Source organism: Penicillium daleae (genome assembly GCF_028827525.1).
Source record: "Penicillium daleae strain IBT 16125 chromosome Unknown utg000002l_segment0_segment0, whole genome shotgun sequence".
Lineage (NCBI taxonomy): Eukaryota > Fungi > Ascomycota > Eurotiomycetes > Eurotiales > Aspergillaceae > Penicillium > Penicillium daleae.
This window is the reverse complement of record NW_026623150.1, coordinates 3,263,503-3,289,283: the sequence shown is the minus strand read 5'-3', so window position 1 is coordinate 3,289,283 and position 25,781 is coordinate 3,263,503. Positions and strand designations below refer to the sequence as shown.

At 50.9% G+C, this 25,781-nt stretch overlaps 12 protein-coding genes across 12 annotated transcripts; 4 read left to right on the top strand and 8 right to left on the bottom strand.

The window, feature by feature from the left end:
- Positions 1-1,120: 1,120 nt before the first annotated feature.
- N7458_002196 (S-adenosylmethionine-dependent methyltransferase) lies at positions 1,121-1,945 on the bottom strand (the record flags this gene model as incomplete). The annotated part of the gene is made up of 1 exon (XM_056905579.1): positions 1,121-1,945. One exon carries the CDS (start codon positions 1,943-1,945, stop codon positions 1,121-1,123), a length of 825 nt encoding a protein of 274 aa, XP_056769686.1.
- Positions 1,946-2,330: 385 nt separating this feature from the next.
- N7458_002195 (succinate dehydrogenase assembly factor 3) lies at positions 2,331-2,893 on the top strand (the record flags this gene model as incomplete). The annotated part of the gene is made up of 3 exons (XM_056905578.1): positions 2,331-2,546; positions 2,656-2,755; positions 2,814-2,893. 3 exons carry the CDS (start codon positions 2,331-2,333, stop codon positions 2,891-2,893), a joined length of 396 nt encoding a protein of 131 aa, XP_056769685.1.
- A 638-nt stretch (positions 2,894-3,531) lies between these two features.
- N7458_002194 (GNAT family N-acetyltransferase) lies at positions 3,532-4,363 on the top strand (the record flags this gene model as incomplete). Its single annotated transcript, XM_056905577.1, has 3 exons — positions 3,532-3,928; positions 4,020-4,129; positions 4,193-4,363. 3 exons carry the CDS (start codon positions 3,532-3,534, stop codon positions 4,361-4,363), a joined length of 678 nt encoding a protein of 225 aa, XP_056769684.1.
- A 592-nt stretch (positions 4,364-4,955) lies between these two features.
- Positions 4,956-8,064, bottom strand: N7458_002193 (KAR9 family protein; the record flags this gene model as incomplete). The annotated part of the gene is made up of 3 exons (XM_056905576.1): positions 4,956-5,223; positions 5,277-7,412; positions 7,439-8,064. 3 exons carry the CDS (start codon positions 8,062-8,064, stop codon positions 4,956-4,958), a joined length of 3,030 nt encoding a protein of 1,009 aa, XP_056769683.1.
- Positions 8,065-9,600: 1,536 nt separating this feature from the next.
- On the bottom strand, positions 9,601-11,117 carry N7458_002192 (uncharacterized protein; the record flags this gene model as incomplete). The annotated part of the gene is made up of 2 exons (XM_056905575.1): positions 9,601-10,455; positions 10,491-11,117. The coding sequence occupies 2 exons, from the start codon at positions 11,115-11,117 to the stop codon at positions 9,601-9,603; spliced, it is 1,482 nt and encodes a 493-aa protein (XP_056769682.1).
- Positions 11,118-12,057: 940 nt separating this feature from the next.
- On the bottom strand, positions 12,058-13,248 carry N7458_002191 (alternative oxidase; the record flags this gene model as incomplete). Its single annotated transcript, XM_056905574.1, has 3 exons — positions 12,058-12,568; positions 12,634-12,921; positions 12,980-13,248. The coding sequence occupies 3 exons, from the start codon at positions 13,246-13,248 to the stop codon at positions 12,058-12,060; spliced, it is 1,068 nt and encodes a 355-aa protein (XP_056769681.1).
- A 998-nt stretch (positions 13,249-14,246) lies between these two features.
- Positions 14,247-14,921, bottom strand: N7458_002190 (acylphosphatase; the record flags this gene model as incomplete). The annotated part of the gene is made up of 5 exons (XM_056905573.1): positions 14,247-14,426; positions 14,492-14,561; positions 14,649-14,661; positions 14,765-14,795; positions 14,907-14,921. The coding sequence occupies 5 exons, from the start codon at positions 14,919-14,921 to the stop codon at positions 14,247-14,249; spliced, it is 309 nt and encodes a 102-aa protein (XP_056769680.1).
- A 446-nt stretch (positions 14,922-15,367) lies between these two features.
- N7458_002189 (sulfite oxidase) lies at positions 15,368-17,136 on the bottom strand (the record flags this gene model as incomplete). Its single annotated transcript, XM_056905572.1, has 2 exons — positions 15,368-16,844; positions 16,916-17,136. 2 exons carry the CDS (start codon positions 17,134-17,136, stop codon positions 15,368-15,370), a joined length of 1,698 nt encoding a protein of 565 aa, XP_056769679.1.
- Positions 17,137-19,267: 2,131 nt separating this feature from the next.
- Positions 19,268-20,695, top strand: N7458_002188 (histidine phosphatase family protein; the record flags this gene model as incomplete). The annotated part of the gene is made up of 1 exon (XM_056905571.1): positions 19,268-20,695. One exon carries the CDS (start codon positions 19,268-19,270, stop codon positions 20,693-20,695), a length of 1,428 nt encoding a protein of 475 aa, XP_056769678.1.
- Positions 20,696-21,445: 750 nt separating this feature from the next.
- On the top strand, positions 21,446-23,586 carry N7458_002187 (putative glycerol:H+ symporter (Gup1); the record flags this gene model as incomplete). The annotated part of the gene is made up of 4 exons (XM_056905570.1): positions 21,446-21,701; positions 21,779-21,846; positions 21,922-22,503; positions 22,573-23,586. The coding sequence occupies 4 exons, from the start codon at positions 21,446-21,448 to the stop codon at positions 23,584-23,586; spliced, it is 1,920 nt and encodes a 639-aa protein (XP_056769677.1).
- A 186-nt stretch (positions 23,587-23,772) lies between these two features.
- Positions 23,773-24,666, bottom strand: N7458_002186 (putative HIT finger domain protein; the record flags this gene model as incomplete). Its single annotated transcript, XM_056905569.1, has 1 exon — positions 23,773-24,666. One exon carries the CDS (start codon positions 24,664-24,666, stop codon positions 23,773-23,775), a length of 894 nt encoding a protein of 297 aa, XP_056769676.1.
- A 598-nt stretch (positions 24,667-25,264) lies between these two features.
- N7458_002185 (uncharacterized protein) lies at positions 25,265-25,780 on the bottom strand (the record flags this gene model as incomplete). Its single annotated transcript, XM_056905568.1, has 3 exons — positions 25,265-25,345; positions 25,456-25,561; positions 25,650-25,780. 3 exons carry the CDS (start codon positions 25,778-25,780, stop codon positions 25,265-25,267), a joined length of 318 nt encoding a protein of 105 aa, XP_056769675.1.
- Between the last annotated feature and the right edge of the window lies 1 nt (position 25,781).

Genomic DNA, 25,781 nt, shown 5'->3' with positions numbered 1-25,781 from the left:
TGACCGTGCTGGACCTTTGTCAGACTAGGGACTAGATAACTACATGGTATTTGTTATTATCTGGATCAATCAATCCAAGATCTACAAATACTGCTGAGCTTGTGGACCCTGCCATATCCCCTCTATTGTGTCATTTACTTAGTTGAGCGAACCTCGCAGTAGAAAACCCCTCTTAATATTATGTCAGATTTGAACAAAGAGAAGAATCCACTTTGTTGAAAGAAATCAGAGAAAGAAATGTCGTGAACTCTCATAATGGAAAAGCATACTAACGATCAAACAAATCCAAAGAACTGCTGACGTCGATGTGGAGGAAACCTATTTGATTGCGCCCTGGTATACTTACTCTGCTCGGACCGAAAGACAACCCCACAGCAATAGACTACTAAGATTTCTCATAAGAAATATAACCTGCTTTGGCACGATTCTCTCTTTAGATCTGTCAGAATGTACAGTGGTATTCCATAAGTTTGAAACCCCCAAGAAAGTTAAAAATCATGTCATCAGTGATAACATGACAGATGGCCATCTAGAAAGAGATTTCAAGTTATGTTTAGAAAGGTCTTTCTAGAATGGGAAAGCTGAAGCATATTCAGCTGAACGTCTTTCGATTATCTAGATTCAGAGTTTGAACTGCCACTGTATACAACCATCGGACACTGACAAATCTTGAAAACATGACCGAACCGAGGGAGGTATGGATGATTCAAGAGCAATTGGTCCATCAAGCCCCTGGGGCTGTCTTCTTCACAATTTTATTAATTTTTTGATGAAAGAATCAGGTCATGGTGTGATGCAATGCAAGGTTGCAGATCGTCTCTGCCGAGAGCCCTGCATCACAGGCGAAATCCACCATGGAGCGTACCCCGAGCTCGTCGAAGCAGGTTTCGTTTGCATTTCTTTTGCCCTGTCATTCCGATTCTAATTTGATACACTTCATATTCTGGGTGATTACCTAACTTGCACGTTGCCGTCTTTAATCAACGTGACCCCTTCACATGAGATTGATCGTGTAGTATTTATTTTTATATCCAAGATCGTAGGTACACGTAGGAACTCATAGTGATAGTAGAATGCCCAGTACATGTCCCTGACTGTCTATATGATCATATTTCTCTTTCTATGGGGTGTCCTGCCTCCATATCCGAACAATGACCAGCTTCTCCCATCCTGCCTGCATACCACTTGACCCAACAGTCTCAGCATTCCATCCACCCCAAGCACGAATCCGCCCCTTGACCTCATTCGGTCGATTCTGTTTGCAAAGAAGCACATATGCCACTCCACGAGCAGACAAAATGCCAGGAATAGCCTCCAGTAACCGATCCGTCGTTTCCATGCCATCTGCACCGCCGGCATACGTCAAAGACAAGAAGTACGAATCGCTCTCAAACTTGGCAGAACGAGACATGGATTTGGATTTCGTGGGATCGTTTTCTGATTCCGTAGGTAGACGAGGCAGATCTTCTGTTGGAACATAAGGTGGGTTGAATAGGAGGACGTCGACGCTTCCAGGACGCAATGCGGTGCATAGATCACTGGTTATGGACGAGATGTGGACTGTACGGAGATTCGAGTCTGCGGTAGAGGTTTCTGACTCTCTCTGCTCTGTCTTGATGGCTGTTGAGACGGTTTCTCGGGTCGCTATGCATGCATTGCGGTTCACGTCTATCCCCAATGTGAGGATGTCTTGTCGTCCGAAGATATGTTGTGATTGAGCTGCTGCAAAAGCTAGGACCACGCCAGAACCGGTACCAGCTTCCACGACCAAAGGTACTGAGTTGTTTGAAGGGTCTGATGAAAGGCTGGCAGACTTTTTGAAGCGTTGAGATAGCCATTTGGACTCAGATGCTGAAGAGAGGGTGTCCAGGAAAAGATATGAGTCCTCGGCGGGCTCATAGATGGTGTCGAAGGAGACATGTGATGTGTCCGGCGTGGGAAGCATCTTTTGAGCACTGTCTGAACTTTTAAGATGCGCAAGATGCTCGTCTTGTAGTATCTTTCTCTTCTGGGATCACAGTTTGGTCGCTGTGATTGAGAATTTGCCCTTTGGTTTTCGGCCCTAGTCGGACCAATGATTTCAATTTTGGCGGCTTTGATGCAATGTTGAACGGTCCTCCGTGGATTATTCCAGTCAAAGATCCTAATTCCGAATTATATTGTAGCTGACTGGGATTAAGCAGAGCCTCGTGGTCAAGGAAAAGCTCAAAGCCGAGCGGCCCTGCCGACCCACCGATTCGCTCCGCCGCCTCGCCGCCTTTCGGCTGCTCCAACCCGTTCCCCAGGAAATTATGTCATTTCTTCTTCTTTAAACCTCGACAACAGCAACCATGCGTCTTGCACACCGTCTGCTCATGGCTACCCCAGCCTCGATTGGCTCCAAATCCAGTCTTAGCGAAGCTCTCGCCCTTCTCCCCCCGCTGCAGCTCTACCGGCGCATCCTGCGCGTGCATCGCAAGCTTGACCCGGAGCTGCGCGTCTTGGGCGACTCATACGTGAAGAAGGAGTTCCGGGCGCATCGGACTGCGGAGAATCCACTACACATTGTATGTTTGTGCTGCTGGTCTATTGACCGGTCTTGGTGATGCAGGGTTGCGGGGTTGCGGGGAGGGTACACCCGGTGTTACGGACTGCGACTAACTCGAACCATTGCAGATCGGATTCTTGACGGAGTGGCAACTATATGCGCAAAAATTGGAGGGTGATAACTGGGCGGGAGAGAAGCTGGACAAGTCCAAATTGGACAAGCTGAGTGGTATGGTTCATGGTGGTCATTTGTTGGTGAAAGTTACTAACAAGTCACCATCCTCCAGACCAACAAGTTGGACAGCTGTTTGAGTTGATGCAGGCCATCAAAAATTCCGAGGAAGACGGTGAAGGCGAGAAGCAATGATTGGCTCGAATGGGATAATATCGCCCTAGCTGAAATGCTCAAGGCTGAGGTTGAGGACCCATGGCACTGGCGGACTCAACCTGGTTCGCACAACTGATCCGAGGTCTTTCATTGCTACCTAGAACAGGGCTAGCTTAAGTCCACTCAATCCTGTGCAGAATTGATGAGCTAGAAGGGTCTGGGGACACCCCCAAATCCACTGGGAGATGCAGATACTACTCGATGGCCGTCTGCAACCTTCCTTTGTACTATATATACACAAGCAAGCGAAGCGCCACTTTCAGCCAATTTCAATATTAGAGACTTATACTTCACATATTAAAGTTTTATCGTAAGCAATGTATACCCACGAGATCTACAAGCCTTCTGCCCATCCATCCTGTACCTTCTCGAGTCATGCAAACGCCAATCTTTTCGTCGAATATTCTGACCAATCAACATTCGTGTATTCGCTTACGTAATACAAACTCGGCTTCTGCAGCTGAAGTCGGCAAAGAAAAGCCGATTTTATACATCCCCCACGCCCTTCCCTTGACAAACAGCCCCAGTCCTGAACATAAATCAACCTTCTTGCAACCTCAATTGCTCAAAAATTCCAGCGCGCAAATAAATCAAATCCCCCAACAACCAATCCAAAAATGCCTTCTATACTAGAGGACCCCTCCTCACGCATCCCCGCACCAACAGCCCACATCACCGCTGCACCCACACTATCACCGCGTCAAACTACCCTCCCCAAGGCTGCTAATGCAGGTATGACTCTGTACCCCGTCACGGGCGGCGCATCTACTCTCCCATGGGAATTAGTCAAATTTCTACACGCGGAATTCAGCGCTGAAATTGAGCGCGGGAGCACTTATCCCATGGAGAAGCCGATGGAGCTGGAGCAGTTTGCGGAGTATTGGTTTGGTACGTTTGCGGTTGTGGCTGTTCTTGATGAGGAGGGTGGTGCTGCTGCTCGGGATGGGTTGAAGGAGGGGAGGGAGTGGGAGAAGGTTTGTTTGGGGACGTTTTATATTAAGCCGAATTATCCTGGTAAGTTTGAATTCTGGAGCAGAACACCCGTTCATTGCCTTGGTAGATTAGGTTATGTGTATAGACCTGGGTTTGATACTGATGAGTGTAGGTCGTTGCTCGCATATCTGTAATGCGGGATTCCTTACGACCACTGCTGCACGGGGGAAGGGCGTTGGGCAGCAGATGGGCGAGGCGTATCTGGATTTTGCTCCGAAGTTGGTATGTCAAAGCTTATGCACGGTTCGATCGAAGTTTCTACATACTAATTCCTTCGTGGGGCAGGGATACAAATACTCAGTCTTCAACCTGGTCTTCGCTAACAATCCTGCGTCTATCCGCATCTGGGAGAGGCTCGGGTTTAGCGTCATCGGACGGGTTCCTAAGGCGGCACGTCTCGCTAATAGCGAGGAGCTGGTGGATGCGTTGATTTTTGGACGGGAATTGGGGAATTAAATAACCTTGTTCCATCTCCATTGTAATCGAGATGAAAAGTTTGGAATTGACGTATACATAGAACTGGGTACATTGACAATACGAATGATGACAATTATAGATGAAGAGATGGATACAGAAAACAGGGTTTTATGCATAATCCAGACTTTAAATCAATTTCATAGTCTATATGTTTCAATCGACTTCCATTATCTAGGACACCAAGGATAGAACTACAAGGGATAATATTCACACGGATGGAAGGGGAGAAGCGAGAAAAGGAGAAAATCAAAACACGGCAACCTAGTTTTAAAAGCCCGAAGATAAAACAACAAGACAGAACCCAACGCTCAGACCATACCATGCAACAATGGGGATATCACGCAAAACCTAATCCTCAAGATCATGGCGCCAGGCCCGCTCGCTCAATATGAGGAGACTGGCGCAATGCACAAAGACAACAATGAATAAGACAGTGGGGTTGAATAGAAAGAGATGAAGAGGAGGTATTTAATGGATAGAGGGTAAGGCGGGTCGGAGGATGAGATGAAAAGTATAAGAAGGGGCGGGCGGGAGTTGTGACTGGTGATAGAGTAGATTCTGAGCAAAACAACTATGCTCTCCAAGGTGGCCGGGTAGCCAACTTGGCCTGCGAGGCCGCTCGGTCTTTCTCGGGTCTCTTAGGTAAGGGCAGGAGACTCGTCCGTCGACTACCGGAATGACCAAGTGCCGTACCCGGACGCGTCGACTTGGTGGGACTCTCCTGTGTTTCTTGGCCAGGCCCTTGGGACGAGACACTGCGACTGAAGGACGTGCCCATACCAGCGAAACTCTGTCGGCTTCGAGGTGTAGCCGCTAGACCAGATGGTCTGCGGAGACGACTATAAGGGGGAGGATCAAGCAAGGCAGATCGGGGTGGGGTGGGGGATGACACGTTTCGGTTTGGGCTGCGAGATGATGAAGCCAGTCGGTTCGATAGACGGCTGAGTGAGCGGCCTGCACCGGGGGCGGGGAGGCAGACATGTCTCGCCGGAATGGAACGGTCGAGGATGGACGGCCGAATAGCGGGGCAGAACTCTTTCGTGAAGTGCTCGGGGTAGTCGTGCTCAGATACCCAGAGCTCGAATAGAGATCATTCAAGTTGGTACTGGCATTCCAGCGAGGACGATTCGGGATCGTGGATGGCTGTGGGATATGCGAGGTCTTGCGGGTTGATGGCGTGGGAGTGACTGGTGCTGTTGGCTTGGGGAGAGAGGACTTGCGTCCAGTCATAGTGGCAGTCACCTGCGGCAGACCAGACAATCGGCGGGCCTTCGACATGGTCGAGCGAGTGGTGGCACTACCGACTGAGCTCTCGCGGCGACTTGAGCTTCCCATAGGCGTCTTATATCCATTGCCGCTCATAACGACCGACGAAGCAGGCGAGCTCCCAGGGGTGTCAATAGCACTGCCTGTAGCTGGGCTATCCATCGTGATGATGCTGGAGATGGAGTCACGCAATTGTTGGCCCTTGACAATCTGCACATCCTCGAGAGAAGCATCCATCACACGAAGACTGGCTTTGAGAGCATCTGTCCGCGAGGTCATATCGGACAAAAGCCGCAGCACCTCGCCGTTGACAGTCAAACGGTCGTTGACTCCCTTCTGGATGATGGAAATAACCCGCTCGATAGCAGGTACGTAGTGCATCTTCTTGGCCTCATAATTCTCAATTCGCTTGGTCATATTGCCCGGGTTGTGAACCTGCGCATTGGACTCCAATCCTTCTTGCAACTTGGAAATGCTCCGTTCAACAGATTCAAACATCTTCTGCGCCTGGCTGCCTGCATTGCGAAACACAATAATCCACTTATCCTCACCCAACTCCTTCCGCAAAGCTTCGGCATCCGCCTCGAGAACCTTGTAGCTCTTCTCCAGCCGGCTTCGTCGGTCATCAAGTTCCTCACATGCGCTTGGGAAGACGTCCTCAGCCCGTGATTGGAACATGGACAGTCTCATGGGCAAGAAATCCAAAGATGCCCGGAGTGGCTGCATGCGCGCAAACAGGGCCATCAGGTTGGAGTAGCTGGTGTCATCCTGCGGCGTCTTGATAACGGGTGTGCCGGATGCTGTTGCAAGCATACTTAGTCGGTTAGTCGCAGGGGACCGGCCCTTGGTCGGAGATTCCTCCACGATCGTTTCGAGCTCATTTATATCGAGACCACCTGTTGAATCGCCAGTATCCATCAAAGTGTGATGTCGCTTCTCCTCCATCTCGAAAATCATCCCGCTGAGATTGTCAATCTCCATGCCCACATCACCCAACACGTTTGACCAAAGCTCCTCCCACTCCATGGCCAGCTCCACTTGCTCTTTCACACCCCGCAACTTGTTCTTTATCTGAGCCCAGTTCTGCAGAATGCTTTCCATCTGGCTGACGATCGTCTTCAGGCTCTCCGAATCGACATTGGCAATATCATCCCGAAGTTGCACGTTCTCGATTGCCTTCACATAGACATTCACCAGCGACTCAAAGCGGGTGATAGCCTTATCGACCCCTTCAAGACCCTCTCGCCCACCGGCAGCCGCCCACTCCACGTCATCCTCGGCGTCCAGCCCACTGAGCACATCTGACGCCTTTCGAATCCAAATATGAATCTGCTCGGCCGCACCATTCAACGCGCGCACCGCCGCGAGGGCAGTGGAAATGTTTCCTATACTGGTCTCGAGCGCTCCGGGCTGCGGCAAGGGAATAGACGTGAGCTGGGACAACTGATTGCTAAACGAGGCTCGGGAGAAGGAGTATATTGATTCGGCGCGTTGCAAGCCCATGGGGTTGAAGTAGGACTGTGAGTTAGAGGATGAGGAGATCGTGTAGTTGGGCGGGGAGTCCTTTGGCGGAGGCGCAGGGGCGGCCTCTGCTGATTGCTCTTCGCTGCGTTTCGTGTCGTCGACAAACTTCTCAAAATCCGTCCGCGTATCTTGGGCTGCGTCATTCCGTAGTGTTGATTCGGGTCCGGACCCAGGCTCTATGCGCAGCTGCGCGGGCACGGGCTCTGCAACAGACATGGATGATGCCGTCGGTGGGGGGCTGCTCTGAGCGTTGGGAACCGGCACCAAGGTGTGAGCGGCGGCCAGAACGGGGGTTCCGGGTCGTCGACGATCGCGTCGGCGTAATCTGGCCCTTGCGCGTGTGCCTCGGTCGCGCGTTGTAGAAGATCGTGGCTGGGGATTTCAAGCCTGTTCGACGCGCTCCGCTTAAAGTACTGTGGTTGCTGGTCCGGGGAGGTATTTGTTGGGCCAGTCCACGTCTGTCCTCGCCTCTCAACTTTGATCGACAGGTCCTGATGCTGGCTGTCCAGCACCTTCAACTGTTCTTCGGGAATCCGACCGACGTTTTTGGGATCCCGGGGCGCGCTCGTCACCTTGTTGGTGCTGTCGAGCAGCTTCACGCGGGCCGCGAGGGCGGGCGACAAACGTCGGAAGATGCCTGGTTTGCCAGCAGCCTTCTCGGCACTGGAGGGCTCCGCGGGGATAGAATCGTCTTCGTGACCGCTATGGTTGCTGCTGCCGAGACTCCAGAGGGATGACTTGGACTTCAAGCGGCGGAGGGGCGAGGGACCGGGCTCATTTGGTGAGCTGGAGACCGCGGGGGGCGGAGGAGAGGCGGATGTAACGGACACGCTGGCAGACGGCGCGATGTCAGTCGCAGAGGGAGTTGGGTCGTCGACTGTGGCATGCATGGGTAGAAGGACGGTTGAAAAGGAACAGGGAAAGAGATATAGGTGTCGGCAGTTCAGGTAGGGATGGACAAGGAATGTTTCGTCTCGTTCGGTAAAAGGATCCAAAGCACTTATCGGTGGGACGGGTTCCCCCTTCTCACGGCGGGTGGTTGATAATAAGCAGTTGGAAGATCCGGAGGGGGCTACATGGCCAGGTTAATAGTTCTTGTTCGGACGGTGTCAAAGATGAGAGCCGAGAGTTATCTGGTGCTGGGAGGTGTGATTGCAGATAAATATTGGGCAGCAATGGCTTTGAGACAAGAGAAACGAGGGATGAAGTGGCCGGGATGAGTGTGGACACAGCATGAGGGTACTTGGGGCTCCGCCTGGGGGACTATGCGGGCCCAAGTACCTGTCCCTCTGCTCCTCGGTATGTAATTAAAAAGAGTACAGTACATAGTATTTCTTGAGTGTTCTTCGTAGTTCAAGGGATCAGCATTGGACGATCCAATGAAAGCATGCGTCTTCTGGTCTCGGCTGCATATTCAACGAAGGTAAAAAGCATAGCTTAGCTCGACAGTTCTTTCTATGAACATGACGTAGATTTGAAGAATATCCTTCTCCACGTTCCTCTACAGTCGGTACGAAGCGCCTCTCAATGAAACAGTCACATTTAATGACAATCTCAACGGCTCCAAAAAGGAGTACAATGTTCATTTCAAGGGGCGCTCGGATCAGCGCCCATGTGCCCTAGCGTCAAGGTGGCGGACATTCACGGAAATAACTAAATAGCTCGAGGCCCGTGATAAAGTGGGAAGATCCTCTGGCAGTTCAAAGTCTGAAACTAGAGACTAAGAAAGGTCTTTCTGAATGTCCTTTGAATTGTCTTTTTAGATAGCCCAGACATTATTCTTCAATTGATCTTTCAAGTATGACTGTGGCATAATGTTGAACTTTCCTGGGTGTTTCAATCTCACCGCACCCTTGTAGTACCCTACTTTTGATTAACAGACAGTGAATAATGGCTTTCTATTGATCGTCTTGTCTTTGAAGACGCAGTGCAAAATGGTAAATAATGGAAAACCTTGGAAATCAGGAACAGCCCGCGTAACCAAGGTACTCTCTCGATACCATCCACGGTTTCGTCTCGATGAACTTCCCGTCCAGACCCTACAAATTTGTCAGTGCTGGCGCATGGATGTATGGGCTCCACCCCTAATACTGTACAGGAGAACGTCCTTCCATTGACAAGGTAAGCCTTACTTTTCCCTAGGGATGATATTAATACTGCATTATTCTTATACATTTTCCGCTGTACTCTCCCCGATCAAACCTGGAAACAATATGCAGCGAAATTCCGAACTAAACCAACCATCGGAGAAATGACAAAATCAACCAACAACCAACACCAAATGCGGAGATGGGCAGAAGCTGTCGGAGACAATTCAGGGGTATCTAGCCAAGTGCCCTTGGAGGTAAAAAAACAAACAAACAAACAACATCAAGTCAAAAGCCGAAATGCAACTCGTAAACTCTTCCTCTACATCAATCCCTCGATTAAATCAGACCAGCACTCGGGGGTCGTCCCGGGTTGGCCTCCATCCAATCTCGGACCAATTCCTCACGCACCGTCTTGCACCAGGCCAACAGTGCGGCGTCGAATTGCCTCCAGGCGACTTCGCTAGTGCTCTGAACAACCCCCATAACATCCACCTGCTTCCGCATCTCCCACCGCAGCTCGGCAGCCTTGAGCCAGAATCGCAGATTCTCCGCCTGGCGATAGGGCTTGGCGATGTCTTCGTGGTACGCCTTAATCTCGCCAAAGTGACGCTTCGATTTTTTGACTGCGATGTTGTGCAACTGGACCAGGATGCGGCCATCCCGGAAACGCTCCAGGAACGGAGATGGGAGGGAGTCTAGAGGCGTGTCGTCGATGGCTGTCCATTCAGGCAACGTATGGCCACCGGGCATGAGGCTGCGCAGGAAAGACTCTTCGCGGGCTCGCTCTCGTCCAGCCCAGTCGCCACGGGCCCAGTCCCAATTCTCTCGCTCTTGAGCCTCAAGATCCTCCAAGGCTTTCTCCCGAACGAGCATGGTGCGGACACCCGCAATCCATCCCTTAATCACATCGCGCTCTTCACCGCGGAGGCCGCTAGCAAAGTGCCGTGCCGCCCAGCGTTTCAGCACATCGAGGACATGGAGTAGTTCCTTACGAATATCCCGTTCACTCTTGATTGAGCCCAAGCGTTCGGGGTGTGGGTGGGCCGTATAGTAGATCTTGGCGGCTCGGATGGCCATCGTCACATCGTCCAAGATACACATGCCCTGTGCCTCTTCCTTAGTCTGCGGTGCTGGCGCTTCTCGCGCGGTATCGTCATCTGAACCCTCAAGGATATCACCAGGAGAGAGAGACTGGTACGTAATGGTGCGCGGGGTGGAGGTTCAACCCCATTCTCGATGGCCTCGATATTACTCTCGGCTCGATCCAGTGCGATCTGTAAATCACGGCGCAGAGACACCACGTCAGGTGGGGGAGGGACGTGGTGTGTCTTAATGCTATATGTACTGACGGTAGGTGGCAGCATTACCTCCCCCTCCTCGTCGTCAAAATTAGCGTCGTCCCCCGCGTCGTCCCCCATCTCTGTTGGGCTGGCCACCAAATCCTCCATATGCTGCTCATTTGGTGTGATCAGCACCCGTGGCACATTAGCCCTGTTCCTCTTTTTAAAGTCCTTGCCGCGGCCTGTCTTTCCGTCCAACAGACCCGTGCGGGCAAAGTAGTACTGTAGGTGGGCAATGCTGCCCAAACTCATGACGCTGTCGCGATGCCGCGCCGAGTCGGCGAATTCAGCTCCACAAGCGCGCACATATCCATGTCTGCGCGAGGAAGTCGAGATCGTGGAGCGAGCGTCGGCCGAGGTCGCCGAGGAGGCGGAGTGGGAGGAAACGGAGGAGAAGGTGCGGTCTGGGGAGGAGTATGAAGATATAGCGGGCGTTGCGGGAACCGACGGCGACGGCGATGAGGCGCGGACGGGCAGCGACAGGGCTTCGTCTAGGGACTGCGGCTCCTCCATGACTTGTGAGGTGGCCGAAAGAATTCTGAAACCGCAACTGTTGTCGCACCAGCCGGGGGGGGTCTCAATGGTCAATCGTTCGATCGGCGACTGTTGGCATGTGGACTCGACCGGGAGGGGATGTGGTCGCCGTTTACTCGGGACGATGGCGCGATCGGAGGATGAGGTGTGAGATTTGGAAGTCGAGAATCGTACAGGCGAAGAGAAAAAGAAAGAGTCGAGCCCTGTTGTCTCTCGGTCGGAGGGCCAACAGAAGAGACCAGAACGGAGGTTTAATGAGAACGTGCAGGATCGACGGCCGAGAGGCTTTTTTGGGATAAAAGGGGTGGTGCCGACTAACCAACTGTGTCATTGGTCTAACGGGGGAGGCCCAGGGCTAAAATTAAGCACAGGACAGTACAAAACCGAGACTTCAAGGGTGAAAGGGGGAAAAGAAAGCGGGTCAGAGAGTCCAACGGTCATACACGGATTGGAATTTAATTTTTAATTTGCCTTGGATCTGGAGCTGTCGTGGCTCTTGTCAAGATAGCAAGTTCATACTTCATAACCTATAGACCGACGTACCCGACACGCATCCAACCCCTATTCATACAGAGTATAAGCATAAGCATCCACGATACCCTAACTATGATCTGGAATGAACGCATTGTCTTTCGCCAGTATTCATGACATGATAATATCAAGTTTTACACAACTACAACGAAGCGTGTTGCTACATTTCCCAGTTGGGTTTAGCGGAGCCCCGCGTCCCGCGTTCCAACCGAAGTCACACGGCGAATGGATGATTCGATGATTCGATGATTTGGAGATTCGATAATAGGAATCCACTGCATACTTCATGATTGATGATTCTATAACCAGAGAGAAGAGGTGACTTAATTCCCGCCAACGCCATAAGCCAAAGGAGAAACCATCAACTAATGCAAACGCTTTTTCTCATCTAAAAGATGTCCTTCCGGTCCCAGCCCGTCGCCTTTAAATTATCAATTCCCTTTGTCGGATGGTCCTTGGTAGGATCCTGATACTCTGTCTGATAGGGATTGGGGTCAACCGCTTGATCCAGATTTGACAGCGTATGGTTGACCTCGCGGTGCTTGGCCTCGTCGGCGCGGATATAGAGCAGCAAGTCCCGCATTGTGCGCTGGTTCTCAGGCATCTTCCAGTAATTCACTGCGATCTCCGGTGCTTTGAGCTCATTCCACTCAGGCAGATGGCCATCTTCGAGTTCTTTGATGGCCCGTGTGTATGTCAAAACAGCTTCTTCTTCCAGGTAACCCACAAAGCGGTGGCAGATCCGTGGAGAAATGAGATAGGACAGGAAGAACCCGTTGAAGAACACGCCCTGAGCACCGAGCACCATCAGGCGCATGAACCAGCCGGGCTCGGCCAGTTTGAGGAAGGTCAGTAGATGCATTCGCTCGTTGAATGCTTCTTCGAGGAGAGTCTCGATCCTATAAAACCCACAATGTAAGTATCTCTTTGGGAACTTGGATTTTGTCTTGGACGGAACACATACCAGCCATTATCACGCTTCATGCGTCGCAAGCTTCTGAGATGTCTCAGCATTCCACCAACCATCCCGGGTACGCCCGCCACACTCTCCAGGAAGATGAAGCGGGTCAGCCACTTCTGCTCTGTCATCTTAAACTTCGATATCTCCTGCCCCGGCTGTGGGTGTTTGTACCCCGTCACCAAGTCCATGCCCCATCGGAAGAAGCGAACGGTGCCCAGGGCAACCCAATCGGACCAATCGGTGGCTTCGCGGTGTGCGATTCTCACGCTTTGCATCTGCGCATCGGTGTAGCTGTTGTCCTTGGAATCAGCTCGTATTCAACATTGGCATGCGGGGTCTCTCTGCTTACATCGGATGCGACCATGCCGAGGCCACATCTTTCACTGCGGGGTTTTCTGGAGGTGGGAAGAATTCCTTGATCTGGGGTTTGGGTGTTGACGAAATCAGACGCTTTGAGGTGTAGGTCAATGGTGAAGGGCGTTGTTTGGCAAGACAGGACGAGTTGAGTGTCGTGGCAGCAACCCCGGAGTATGTGCGTACAGCCAGGAAGAGGTAGGTCTGTGGTCGTGTAGCAACCCGCAAGGGTGCAGTCGTCGATAGTATCGATAGTGAAGTCATCATAGACCAGCTGGTAGTATGTGTGATATAATAAGTTTTGTAGTTGAGTATCAATGCTTGAGAAATGTTTCTTTGATTGTAGTCCAAGTCTTTGAATGATGGAGAGGGACTATACGCAGCGGTAGCATCACTATATATACCGCTCGAGTCAAGGCCGAAAGGCCGAGAGAATACGAAGCCCGAGTTTGAAAAAATCCCATCTCAATCATAGTAACTCTGGACCAGGCCAGGGGTATGCCTGAAAGAATGACGGCATTTGCTGATCCTCATTGGCGGGCCATACGACGAGGGCGATCGACCGTTGACGCGACAATACCAGAACGCTCCCCACTTGGTCGATCATCTGCCCTGCGGCTCTGATGACAGGCCATCAAACCTGATATCTAACAAGTATGACCCTAGAGGACCATCTACGAACAAGAAGCAACATCAGCGAGCTTCCCATTGTCCATGCAGTTGTGTGTCAACATTGGCCATGATACACACCTGTCATCCGATTACCGTCAGGAAGGGCCGTTGGACGAGGCGGGTGACTTCGGGAAGAGTCGGGGGTGGCCCCTTTCCGCCCTGCCCGTCAGGCACTGACTCACGGCCTCCCGAGAAAATCTCGGGATGAGCAAGGCTGAGCGGGCTGCTAGCCCGGCGTCTGCTATTCGGGATCTTGACTTTTTTCTGGAGCTCATCTCACCGGGGAAGAATTAGGAAGAGAGATTGGTCACGAGCCATGAAGAGAACTATAGGGCCCCGGTGGTTGCCGATATCTTGCTCATTGTCGCTCATAGTGGAGATGCTGGCGAGGGGCCTCATTATATATAGAGAGTCAACACTCCATCTAGAATGGCCAGAATGGCGAGAATACAGCTTGAACCTCGCCGGGCGTCCTTACCTCCCTGACTCGATTGATCAATCACCCAGAACCCGTGATAATTAAAGTAGGCTTCAAATAATTCATGATCCACGTTAAGACATATCATCACAGCGACCAAAGAGAAGACTGATTAAGCCTGAGAATGAAACATCGACTCGGCCGTCCGCATCACCAAAAACTGATCCTCCCCTTCTTGAAGCTCCAAGTCTCGCTTCTCAAGCTTCACAACATGAGCATTACGCGGGCCTTTATCTACCTGTTGTAACAACTTTTGTACGCTCTGTTCATCACCCTGAACTTCTCCCTCAACCTGAACGCCAGCATCGAATCAGCCTGAGTGCTGAAGCCTTCAGCTAAATTCGAAGATCTACTTACTCTTCCGCAGGTGGTATTTCGAACCCACCCTTTCAGGCCATGGCTATTTGCGCACTTTTGAGTAAAGTCTCTGTGATATATCAACGGTGGCCACCGTTAGTTCAGCTATTGTATGAGACATGATGTCATACCCCAAGGCGGATAACTGCGTCCTTACCGGAAGCCGACACCTGGAATTTGAGATTAGTATGGAACTATTTTATATTTTCTGACTTTTATTTCTAGGCAAGGAGGGCTGATGGTGGGACGAGGCTGTAAGGCCGACTGTCTTACCTTGCACGATGCCGTGGACCTTGAACGCGACCTAGAATCCAGTTAGCTCTGCCGGGCCAAAGGAGAATATTTCATGATGGAAAAAGATCAACTGTGATGCTGAAGATGATCATTTGAGTGAATTTGCTGAATTTATACGTACCCTCTTGCTGGTCATGTTTGGATGATTGTTTGTGTCGGCACTCGTGAAGTGGCGAAGGGAGGTTGTCGATTAAGATGGCAAGTTCCGGGGAAATGCTCGGCGCAGAGTGCTGATCTAATCTCGCGTCTCCCCCGCACCAGCACTATATGTACAAAGGTTCTGCCATTTAACTATACTTTTTAAATGCTTTTGGTATATGATTCTGTGGTCTTATCGGCCTCGGATCTATTTTTCCAGTAGCTGAAAAGCTTCCAGTGGGAGCTGTGAGTAATACAGTCGAGCTTCAAGCTAGCCGACGGCAAACTAGAAGAAGTGTAAACAATATAGTGAGAAATAGGAATGAATGAATCGCAATGAAATTTGCAATTGTGATTATTAGATACAATCTGTTCAATAGACGAGTCAAATGCATATAGGTAATACAGGCAGCTCACGAAAAAAGTAGCTTTTTCCAAAACAAATCAATCATCGACATCGCGGGGATCGTGATCCATCCAGTACTGCTCATACTCTTCTGGCGTCTGACCAGGAACAATCTCATAGCGAGTCACAGGAGCCAAAGGAATACCAAGATGCTCATACTTGTCCAACCGTTTCCTGGTAATCTCCCGACTCTTATTGATACTGTAAACCTTGATGCGATGTGCCGAGGAGGTAACATGCAGACCCCAATTCCATGCCGCGCGAACATTCAGTGGCTGCGTGTTGAGCGAATTGTCCCAGCAGCGACACACAATCTCAATCCAGCCTTCCACATCGCAAGGGAGATCATATTCCCATGTTCTCCAGGTCCACTTGCCCTTCTTGGACAGTTTCTCTGGTGGCACATCGTACCAAGTGAAGCCTCCATCGGCAGACAGCTCGACTCGCTCGGGCCATCGGCCTCCACCGGAGTATGCCCAGCCCTTGCATCTGATCTTGCCCGTGTGGACGACAGCTTGCTTAGTCCAGGGTGACATGATGGCCGAGCTGACGGGCATTTCTTGGATTTGGATGCCGTCTGTGGGACGCTGGTTGTACTTGCCAACCTGCTGGTTGAAGTATAGATACTCCCTGCTCTGAACGGGAGCACGAGAGGGATTCTCGATGGCCTTGATGCGGTACAACCACTTGACGCTTCGAGCGCCAATATATCCCAGAACGACGACCCGGAGTGGGTACCCGTGGATCTTCGGTAGAGGCTCACCGTTCATCTCCCAGGCCAGAATAACCTCGTTGGCCTTAACCTTAGACCATGGGACACTGACAACATAGTTGCCTACCTCGAGATCCTTGACATAGGTCTCGGCCCCGTAGAGCTCAAGGTGCTTGGCAGGCTTGAGCAAACCGCCGCAATCCTTGATCAGCTTCTTTAAACTGATACCCACATAGCGAGCGGTGCCAATGGCACCCTCGGCCCATGGAGCCTGAGGCACTTCGTCACCCTGGCCGCCGTACAATGCAATTTGTTCGATGCGGCGGGTTCCCGAGCACTGAATAGTAACGGTCTTCTCCATACGGGGGAACCTGGACTCATCCATAATATCGTCCAGAGTATAGGTCTTGGGGTTTGCAACCAATCCATCCAGTGACAGATCCCACTTATCCTTGTCGATAATGGGAATTCCGCCATGGTTTCGGACGAAGTGGAGCGGGTTGGGTGTGATCACTTTAGAAGTGACTAGTCGCTTCGGGGGCTCGCCGTTGTAGGGGAACTGAAGAAGGTGAAGCATATCGGGATGCTTCTCGCGAAGCACCGTGCGCCAGGAGTCATCAGACACGGTGGTGAGTTCTCCGCCGAGAGCCGCATGCCAGGCTTTGAAGTCATCACCAGGGAGGACGGGGTTGGTGCCGGGGATGGGACCGAACATGAAGTCAGGGCATTCCGGGAAGGTCTGAGATGCCAAGATCTTCTTGGCTTTGCTCTTCTTCTCCGGGAAGTTCTCCCATTCGACGTATCTAAAACAGTGAAGCACAGTTTGTCAGCTATGGTGGCGGGGTATACATGACATCGCATTTGAGTAACATACCCTTTCCAACCCACACGCTCTCGAGAGAACAGCTTGTCACGATCGCCCACCGACTGAATAGCTTCCTCGTCCTTGATGATCTTGACAGGTGGTGGAGGATAAAGGTTGATGGTATCACTCCCAGTCTGATCTAGGATAGGCAGCTTGTGGCCTGCCATACCCTGTTCGATCTTCCACTCATCGGGACGGTTGTTGGTATCCAGTTGCGCAGTGATCTCCATGATGAACGAAAGTAAATGGTAAAAGAAGTTTGGATCAAGTCTTGGATCAGATCATGTAAACAATGAGAAGAGTGATTGATGAAGATGCAAACTTGGTCGACTTTTCCATGTCGTTATATAGTTCTTCGCACGGAACTCATGGCTTCGAATGCAGGAGATCGGCCGTGGGACATTCCACAAATCCTTCCATGGCTTGCAAGAATTGACTTCCCAGCCTCCGGTCGAAAAGAAAGCTCCGTCCCAAGAATGCGACTAGAACAATAGCTCGAATTATTCGTTTGATTACTCGGCTGTGGAAACCAGAGCTTAGGATGACCTCACGACTCACGGATCACGTAACACTACCTATCAGTAGCGGCCGAATCATCCCCAATTGTTACTATGCAAGAGACTTTTCAGCAATCGTCCGCTAGTTCAAAGACCGATAACTCGTGAATCCTAATTTTATCTTTTTTGTCCTCGAATAAGTAGCCGTTGTGCTAGGGTAACCCTTGTCAAGTAATGTAGTTGATAGCCGATCATTTCTCCAACAGTATGACAAGAGTATGACAGGTTATCTCCGCTTCGGTATATCCACCTCCTCGGGCTCGACATGATAGTTGATGAACACCCAAAAGCAGTAGTTTTGAAGTTCAATGTAAGCGTATCAAGGGATATCGAAGGAATGCCATTTCCGGGTCTTACCCTCCTATTGGTCGAGATTTTGGACTACGGTCCCGCTTCTGTCGGCTTGGATGTCCGTGCCGGACAGCTGGACCCTTCCGGAATGCAGGGATGATTAGGGTCCATTGTTCGAGGTGGCAGACACTGCGTAAGACAAATCCTCTTGCTTTTCATTGGATGAATAGTGCTTCCCAAAGTAGGCATCGTATTAGCTGGGTGCAATCGACTTCCTGTGCTTGCCATTGGCAAGAGTCGAAGACGTCCTCGAAACCAACTTCCCCCCCCGGTCGGTCTCCAAAATCCAGTTTTTCCAAGTGGAATCACAGTCTTGCTTCATTCAATCACAACGAGACATATTCATAGGTGCTATTGGTCAGGGTCCCTGACGTCAAGATAGTAAATCAGTATCATACTCAGTCAGTACTCCAGGCTTTGTACTTAATCTAATGTTTCCTTAGATAGTCCGTTGGGTATTGGCAGCTGTGATTCACAGTTAACCCAAAGTTGCACGCGGGATGTTTCATAGCTATTACCATGTACTGAAAGTTAAGATACGGAGTACTTTGTCGCAGGACCCTGTTAGTCATATCCTGGAAACCTGCCTCCTGTTGAAGCTGACATGAAGCTTCACGGCAATTTGCGAGTCGAATGCCCGAACCGTGGGCCGTCTTAAATCGGGGCCGCCACCGATATATAGCCGTCGAGTATCTACTAATAGAGAGGCGCCACAGCATGAAGCCACTGGATCATGATTGTCTGAAATATCAAGTTAAGGTCAGAGCAAATAGGCACGGTCCGGAAAAAACAACGACGGTAACGCCCGCGTGTCGGAAACATACGACAGCATGTTGGGGGTTTAAAGAGGGGTTCTGCGGGGAGTCTGGCAACCAGATGCTGATCTTGTCAACAGTGAGTCAATCATATTACCAGGGAGATGTAGTATCATGCAGCTAAAAAGCAAAATGTTGCATTGCTTTTGTAGTGAGGCCAGAAGCAGCAGGCCTGAGCGAGGGCGGGGGTGAACGGGCCCTTTAAGCTTTGCCCAGCGGACCCAGAGAACAATCACATCAAGACTAGAGATAGCCCATGCGGCCCCGTTACGAGATTGATAGAGAACCGCGCTATCCGAATCTGCTTTCATCCAGTAGGAGTTTTTCTCAATGATGGCTCGAGCACGAACAGTAGAGATCGAGACTTGCGGGCGAATGAACTCAACGAATCGCACACATGCATCTGGTCCGCTAGGACCATCGGAAGCCAAACTAAAACTGCTCCACGGCCATCCCACATGGAGCTAGACTTTCCTCTTACGCCAGTAATAGTCATACACTGGCGAAGTTGCAGTTCCCCCGCACCGTACTCGGGACAATAAAGAAGACATGGAAATCCTGCTGTTTCAGAGAACTGAATCTGAATCTGTGATTTCAAGTTAGCGGCACTGCTTCATCTTGAACCAACCAAGATAACAATGACTATCATCCCCGCTTTGCTGGCTATTGCCTCTCTGCCTCTGGCAGATCTCGCTAGTGCAGAACGAGTCTTGGGCGCGTACATCTTCCAACGCCATGGAGACCGCACAGCTAAAGCCCTTCCACCTGCCAAGTTGACGGACCTTGGTTACAATCAAGAATACATGTCCGGCAACTTTTTCCATCAACGGTACATCTCAGCCAGTTCGCAGAATCATATCGACGGCATTAGCTCCAGCGTCGTCAGCTTGGCTCAAGTTAGTGCCAGTGCACCCCAGGACACTGTCATTCAACTCTCCGGCCAAGCCTTCCTGCAAGGCCTCTACCCACCCATCGGTTCCGCTGCAAATGAAACTCTTCGCAATGGATCTGTTATTTACTCTCCCATGAGCGGTTACCAGCTCATTCCCATGGCGGATGTCCAGTCTGGCACCGGCAGCGAAGACAACACATGGCTCCAAAGCACCTCCGAATGCAGCAACGCAGAGGTGAGCAGTAACGACTATTACTACTCAAGCTCGTACCAGAAGCTGCTCTCCAGCACAAGCGCGCTGTATCAGTCTCTGGCATCTGATCTGAACAACACCGTCTCTACGAGTGGTCTCAGTTTCAAGAATGCATTCACCATCTGGGACTTGCTCAATGTTGCGTCGATTCACAACGCCTCTGCCAGCATCCCCTCCGACCAAGTGATGCAGGAGCTTTTGGTTTTGGCCAACACTCACGAGTTCAATCTCGCATATAACAGCTCAGAGTCGATTCGCTCAGTGGCGGGCATGACGCTGGCAGGCGAAGTTTTGACTGCCCTGAACCAGACTATTACCTCTGGCGGCAAGTCCAAGCTGACCATGCAATTTGGCGCATACGCATCCTTCCTGGCTTACTTTGGCCTGGCCGGGCTCACAAACAATGTCGAATTCACTGGTATGCCCGTTTATGCTTCTTCGATGACATGGGAGCTCGTCACAAACGCCTCTGGCACTGGAATCCCCGCGGTGTCAGATATCAACGTCCGTTTCTTGTTCCACAACGGAACGAGCATTGACGGCTCCACTCAATTGCAAGCATATCCTCTCTTCGGACAATCCGAGGTGGAGATTCCATGGACGCAGTTTGTCGACTCTACCAACAAGTTCGCAATCACCTCCCAGTCACAATGGTGTCAGGTTTGTGGAAACTCCACTGGTATCTGCAGCTCCAGCTCTGATAGCACTACCAACACTCCGTCATCTGATTCTTCGTCCCATGGAATGAGCCTTGCGGTTGCTGGCGTCATTGGTGCCATGGTCACCTTGGGTGTTCTTGCGGTCTTGACTGCACTGATCCTCCTGGTGTTCAATCTCAGACTAGTACGCAAGAGTGTGCTGGCTCCTGTTGGCCGCGGATCAGAAGCATCTATCACGCCTGTTCCTTCTAAGGCCGCTTAAATCATATGAGTATGAACTTTGAGATTCATTGACAACGTCAAGTTTGCTGAGAAATGTTAGTCTGCTGGTTTTTACTCCGCCAAGTGACATTTTTGCCTGTGAAACGGTATACGTGTTGCAAGGTCTCTTTCTTGGCTTTCTCTTTCTTTGCTAGCACCGAAGTTCCTAATTAGTAAAGTTACAAAATTTTAATGTCGTCGATGAAAGAAGTAATGAGATCCACTGCGAGGCTAATCACCCAAGCAGCAACAATCTTGTCCAGTGAAATGCGTTAATTTGCCGAGGGTTCTCGATCAGCTATCAAACCACATCCACGAGATTAGGTAACTGTCGGCTCTATTGAGTCATTTGACATAATGAATGTCACAGACTTATTAGTCGACATGGCTAGCACCGAGAAAAACGAATCCGTTACCTGCTGATATCATTTGATCCACTGAGGTATACCGCGCGACAACCGAGCTCCAGTGCCTGGCGTTTGGGTCGAATTAGAGACAATTCTACATAACGAGTGCTTTGAACATACAAATCGTAAGGGTAGTATACTCTATAGCCTAATAGATGTACTGAGATGGTTATAGATCGATGTGATATTCTCGGGCGGTGATTGGTTCCCTTAGGTGTGACCAGTTGGCAATGCCTCGGCCCCCCTGAGAACCACCGCAACTCTTGAGTAAACACCCCAACCGCATACTCTCGATCCCTCCCCTCTTCAGTCGGCCATCGCGTGCGCCATGCCCCTGCTATAAAATGCCTGCCCTTTTTTCCTGGCTCCGACGCATCTACTCGCTCGACACCCTCGACACTCGTTTCACCTCGACCGCCACCACCCCGGCCAACGCAGCCGCTGACACGCGACCTCCCTCCACGAAAGATGCTCGCGCCAATGCCATCGCCCAGAGCGCTTCTGCTCCGCTCTGGCGGACGCCTGAGTTCTTCGTTTATTACCTATTCTTCATTACGCTCGTTCCGTTGATGTTCAAGACCGTTGTGGATGCCTCGAAAGGTGAGTGAGGTGCTCATCTGCGGATATTGCCGATGAGACAGGGCCAGATGCTTACTGCAGATCTCTAAAATGAACAGACACCCACCCTATCTATCCTAAATACTCCCATCTCCTGTCACCGGGATGGATCCCCGGCCGCCTGGTTGTGAGTTTCGAGTTCACATTACCTATAAATTCCCAAGACAGGCATAACTCACACCCGCCGTTTCAATGGCGATAGGACAACTCCGATGCTCAATACGCCAGCTTCCGCGACAATATCCCCTATCTTTTATTGCTCCTGATTGCCCATCCAATCGTTCGCCGAATTTACCAATCCTTCACGGGTCGTTCAAGCACCGAAACCAGGCCCGCCCACCCCGCGGCGGCGGCAGCCGGTGATGCGCAGTTGGAGCAACGAATGCGCTTTGACTTTGCGTTTGGTCTGATCTTTGTCACGGTGCTTCATGGCATTTCAGCTATCAAGGTCTTGTTGATCTTGTTCATCAACTACAAAATTGGCAAGAACCTTTCCCGGTCTTATGTGCCGGCAGTGACGTGGATCTTCAATATCTGCACCTTGTTCGCCAACGAACTATGTGGAGGATACCAATTCGAAGTGATTGCAACCATGCTAGCTCCTGGATCCGGCTCACCAGGGGAGACGCGCAGCTTGCTTGTTGAATGGGCGAAGACCCTCGATAACTTCGGAGGAATCATGCCTCGGTGGGAGGTTCTCTTCAAGGTGACCGTTTTGCGCTTGATTAGTTTCAATCTGGACCACTGTTGGGGCCAGGATTATCCTGCAGGAAGCGCCATTGAAGTAAGTTTTCTTTGAAGTAACCTACACTGAGATTTTATCAACTGAGCATAGCTGACCGAGTTCTACAAGAAGAAACAACTCGACCCCGCGGCCCTGTCTGACCGAGACCGTGTGAAGATCCCAGCCGAACCCTCTGCATTCAGCATGCGTAACTATATTGCCTACGTGCTTTATTCGCCATTATACCTAGCTGGCCCGATCTTGACCTTCAACGATTATGTGTCACAGCAACGCTACAAAGCACCGTCGTTGACGAGTACTCGCACTATTCTCTATGGAATCCGGTTCCTCCTCACGCTGCTCTGCATGGAACTCATCCTCCACTACATCTACGCAGTAGCCATCTCCAAGGCCTCACCCGATTGGTCTCTATTCACACCAGGTCAACTCAGTATGCTAGCCTTTTTCAACCTCCACATCATATGGCTGAAGCTGCTCATTCCCTGGCGCTTCTTCCGCCTATGGGCTCTCATTGACGGAATTGATCCGCCGGAGAACATGGTCCGCTGCATGTCCAACAACTATTCTGCCTTCGCCTTCTGGCGTGGATGGCACCGCTCTTACAACCGTTGGGTCGTCCGATACATCTACATCCCCCTCGGCGGAGGTGGTGGTGGACAGCGTCCCGCTGGATCAAAACCCTCTTCATCACCTGCACAGTCGGGCTTGATGGCCAAGTTCCTACAAATCCGCAACTTCTTGTTGGTATTCACTTTCGTTGCTCTTTGGCATGATATCAACCTGCGTCTGTTGATGTGGAGCTGGCTCATCACCCTGTTCGTCTTGCCCGAAGTCCTGGGTGGCATGCTGTTCCCTCCTAGGCGCTGGCGCTCGCGTCCTACCGCGTACCGAGTGCTGAGTGGTATTGGATCGGTTGGTAACGTGCTCATGATGATGATTGCTAACCTGGTCGGTTTTGCACTTGGTCTGGATGGGTTGCAAAATTTGCTTACTAGTCTGACGGGGTCGTACTCAGGGGTTGCATATATGATCTCCTGCTGCGTGGTGCTATTCGTCGGAGTACAGGTCATGTTTGAGATTCGCGAGGACGAGCTGCGTGCGGGTATCAACCTGAAGTGTTGAGCGGTAAAAATCTTACTTGCATGTTTTGTATTCTATAGCGAGAAAGAAATCAATAATGATTAAGAGTACATTAGCCATAGTACAGTAGCTTTTTGACATAAGATTCATCAAGTCGTGAAATTGGGGAAAGGCATAAGAGCGTCCTCCCTTCCCCATAGTATACAGTCAAATGCCTTCATTCACAGCTTAGAAGAAGGCACCGCACCTCGAATCCTCATGAATCTTGTAACAATCCAACCCACAAGTTCGCAAATGACACCTCTTGCACCGAATCTTGCCCCAATATCCACACATGCAGCAAAAAGCACGGGGCAAATGTGTCGAGATCGGAGGTCCGGCGCGGGAAGCATTATACGATAAAGCCGGCTCCGCCAGAAGGTGGTCCATGATACGTTCTGACGGCATTGTCGGAGCGTATGATCGTAGAAGCGGGTCATTATCATGCTCCGTCTTAATGAGTATGTGTTTCCGCTCCTCGGTATCCTCCTCCGCTTCGGCGTCCGTATTCTCAGCTTGTGAAGGCGCAGGAGTAGGCGTGGAGGTAGTAGTGGTAGTAGCGACTGTCGAAGTGCGTTTCTTCCGTGCCGCAGCGGTCGAAGCTGGCGTCGAACTTCGGCGTGTCGCGGCAGCAACCAAAGCAGCTTTTGCTCGCGACGGAACCGCAGGCCCAACCGCCGCAGCACCAACTGGTATACTCAAACCACCGCCTCCCGCAGCGATAGCAGCTTCCTCATCGTCAAGGTGATTCCGAAATGTCTTCTGCGAGACGAGGATACGGCGCACGTTCGAGGTGGTCTTTGTCCGGGAGACGCGAGCGCCTGCTTCTTTGGCGGGTCTGGCGGGGACGGCGATTTGCACGTCGCGCTGATTCTCGCGGTCTAGTTCGGCCAAGTGCCGGATGATGGCATTTGCACGTCGCGAGGAGATGTCGCCGGCTTTGCCAGCGTTGTGAATTCCGCGTTTGCGGCCTAGGGCAGGAGCCATGGCGGCTTTGGCTCGGTCGAACCCCCTGTCGGCGACATAAGTGTAGCCTGGGGTTGCGTGGGAGGAGGAGTTTGCGAGTAATTCCACACGAAACATGATTTCCGGCGAGAAGCGAGTGTGGGCAGGGCGAGTTGTCGGGGAAGAATGATGAAGCCGACCTCAGAGTTGATCATTTGTAGATTTGTAGGACCAGGTGAAGATAAGGTGGTGTTTGATTTGTTTGCACTCTCCCACTCGACGAGCTGCCAAAACATGGGGAGCTGAATATCAAGAGCATATAACACTGAAATAGTATAGCCTGGTAATTCAAGGGATAGTCATATGAAATAGTCGAAAAATACATTTCTTGGAGAATTGCTAATTCGACACTCCCATTCTAAATCTAGTTAAGAGCTGTACACTATCTTCCCATACGCCCTCCCTCCTCCCCTTTGGATGTATTGGATTTCTACAGCTGTACTAGCAGAAATCTGCAATCTCCAAGGGGGGTTATGGGAAGAGAGTAACTCATTTACAGCGCTTAAACATATTCAGAAATGGGGGTGTCATTCTGGCAATTCTCATTTCTTGCGATACCAACTTGACTCAAGACATTCGTGGATTTAACGAGGCCTAACTCGCAATGAAAATGATGCAAAAATAGACGACTCAACGCCAGAAGCACAGGAAGATCAAAGACGAACGGAAGAATAGCTCATTTTTTCTTCAACTGGTCCACCCGAGACTCTAGCTCCGTAATGTATGACTGAAGCTTAATGGTGGCATGCTGAAGAGCCTGTATATCAGCAAGACCGACCGTCCGGGAATGCCAGACAGGTCAAGGGCGCGAGATTAGCCGCTGCAAGCGTGGTATTCAACCATAAAGAGGGGAGATCTGAAACGCACAGTAATATCGTCATTCAGCATCTCGTTGGAGATGCGGTAATCTCCAAGCACATAGTAGTACACGGACGCGCCGGCTACAACTGCGCCGGTCAGAAAGCCGAAGAGTCTGCTTGTCGTCAGAAACGGTCAAAGCATGAGACAGCATCAAGCATCATAGCAACATAGCACAAGAGAACTAGCTGACGAAACCATACCCTCCTCGGAAAGCGCCAACAGGCTTGCGCGGTGGCAACGGCGCGGCCTCCCAGCGGGGACGGGAGACGGAGAAAGATCGAGCGACGGCGCGTCCACGGAGAGGGAGTAAAATCTTTGTGCGCACAGTCATT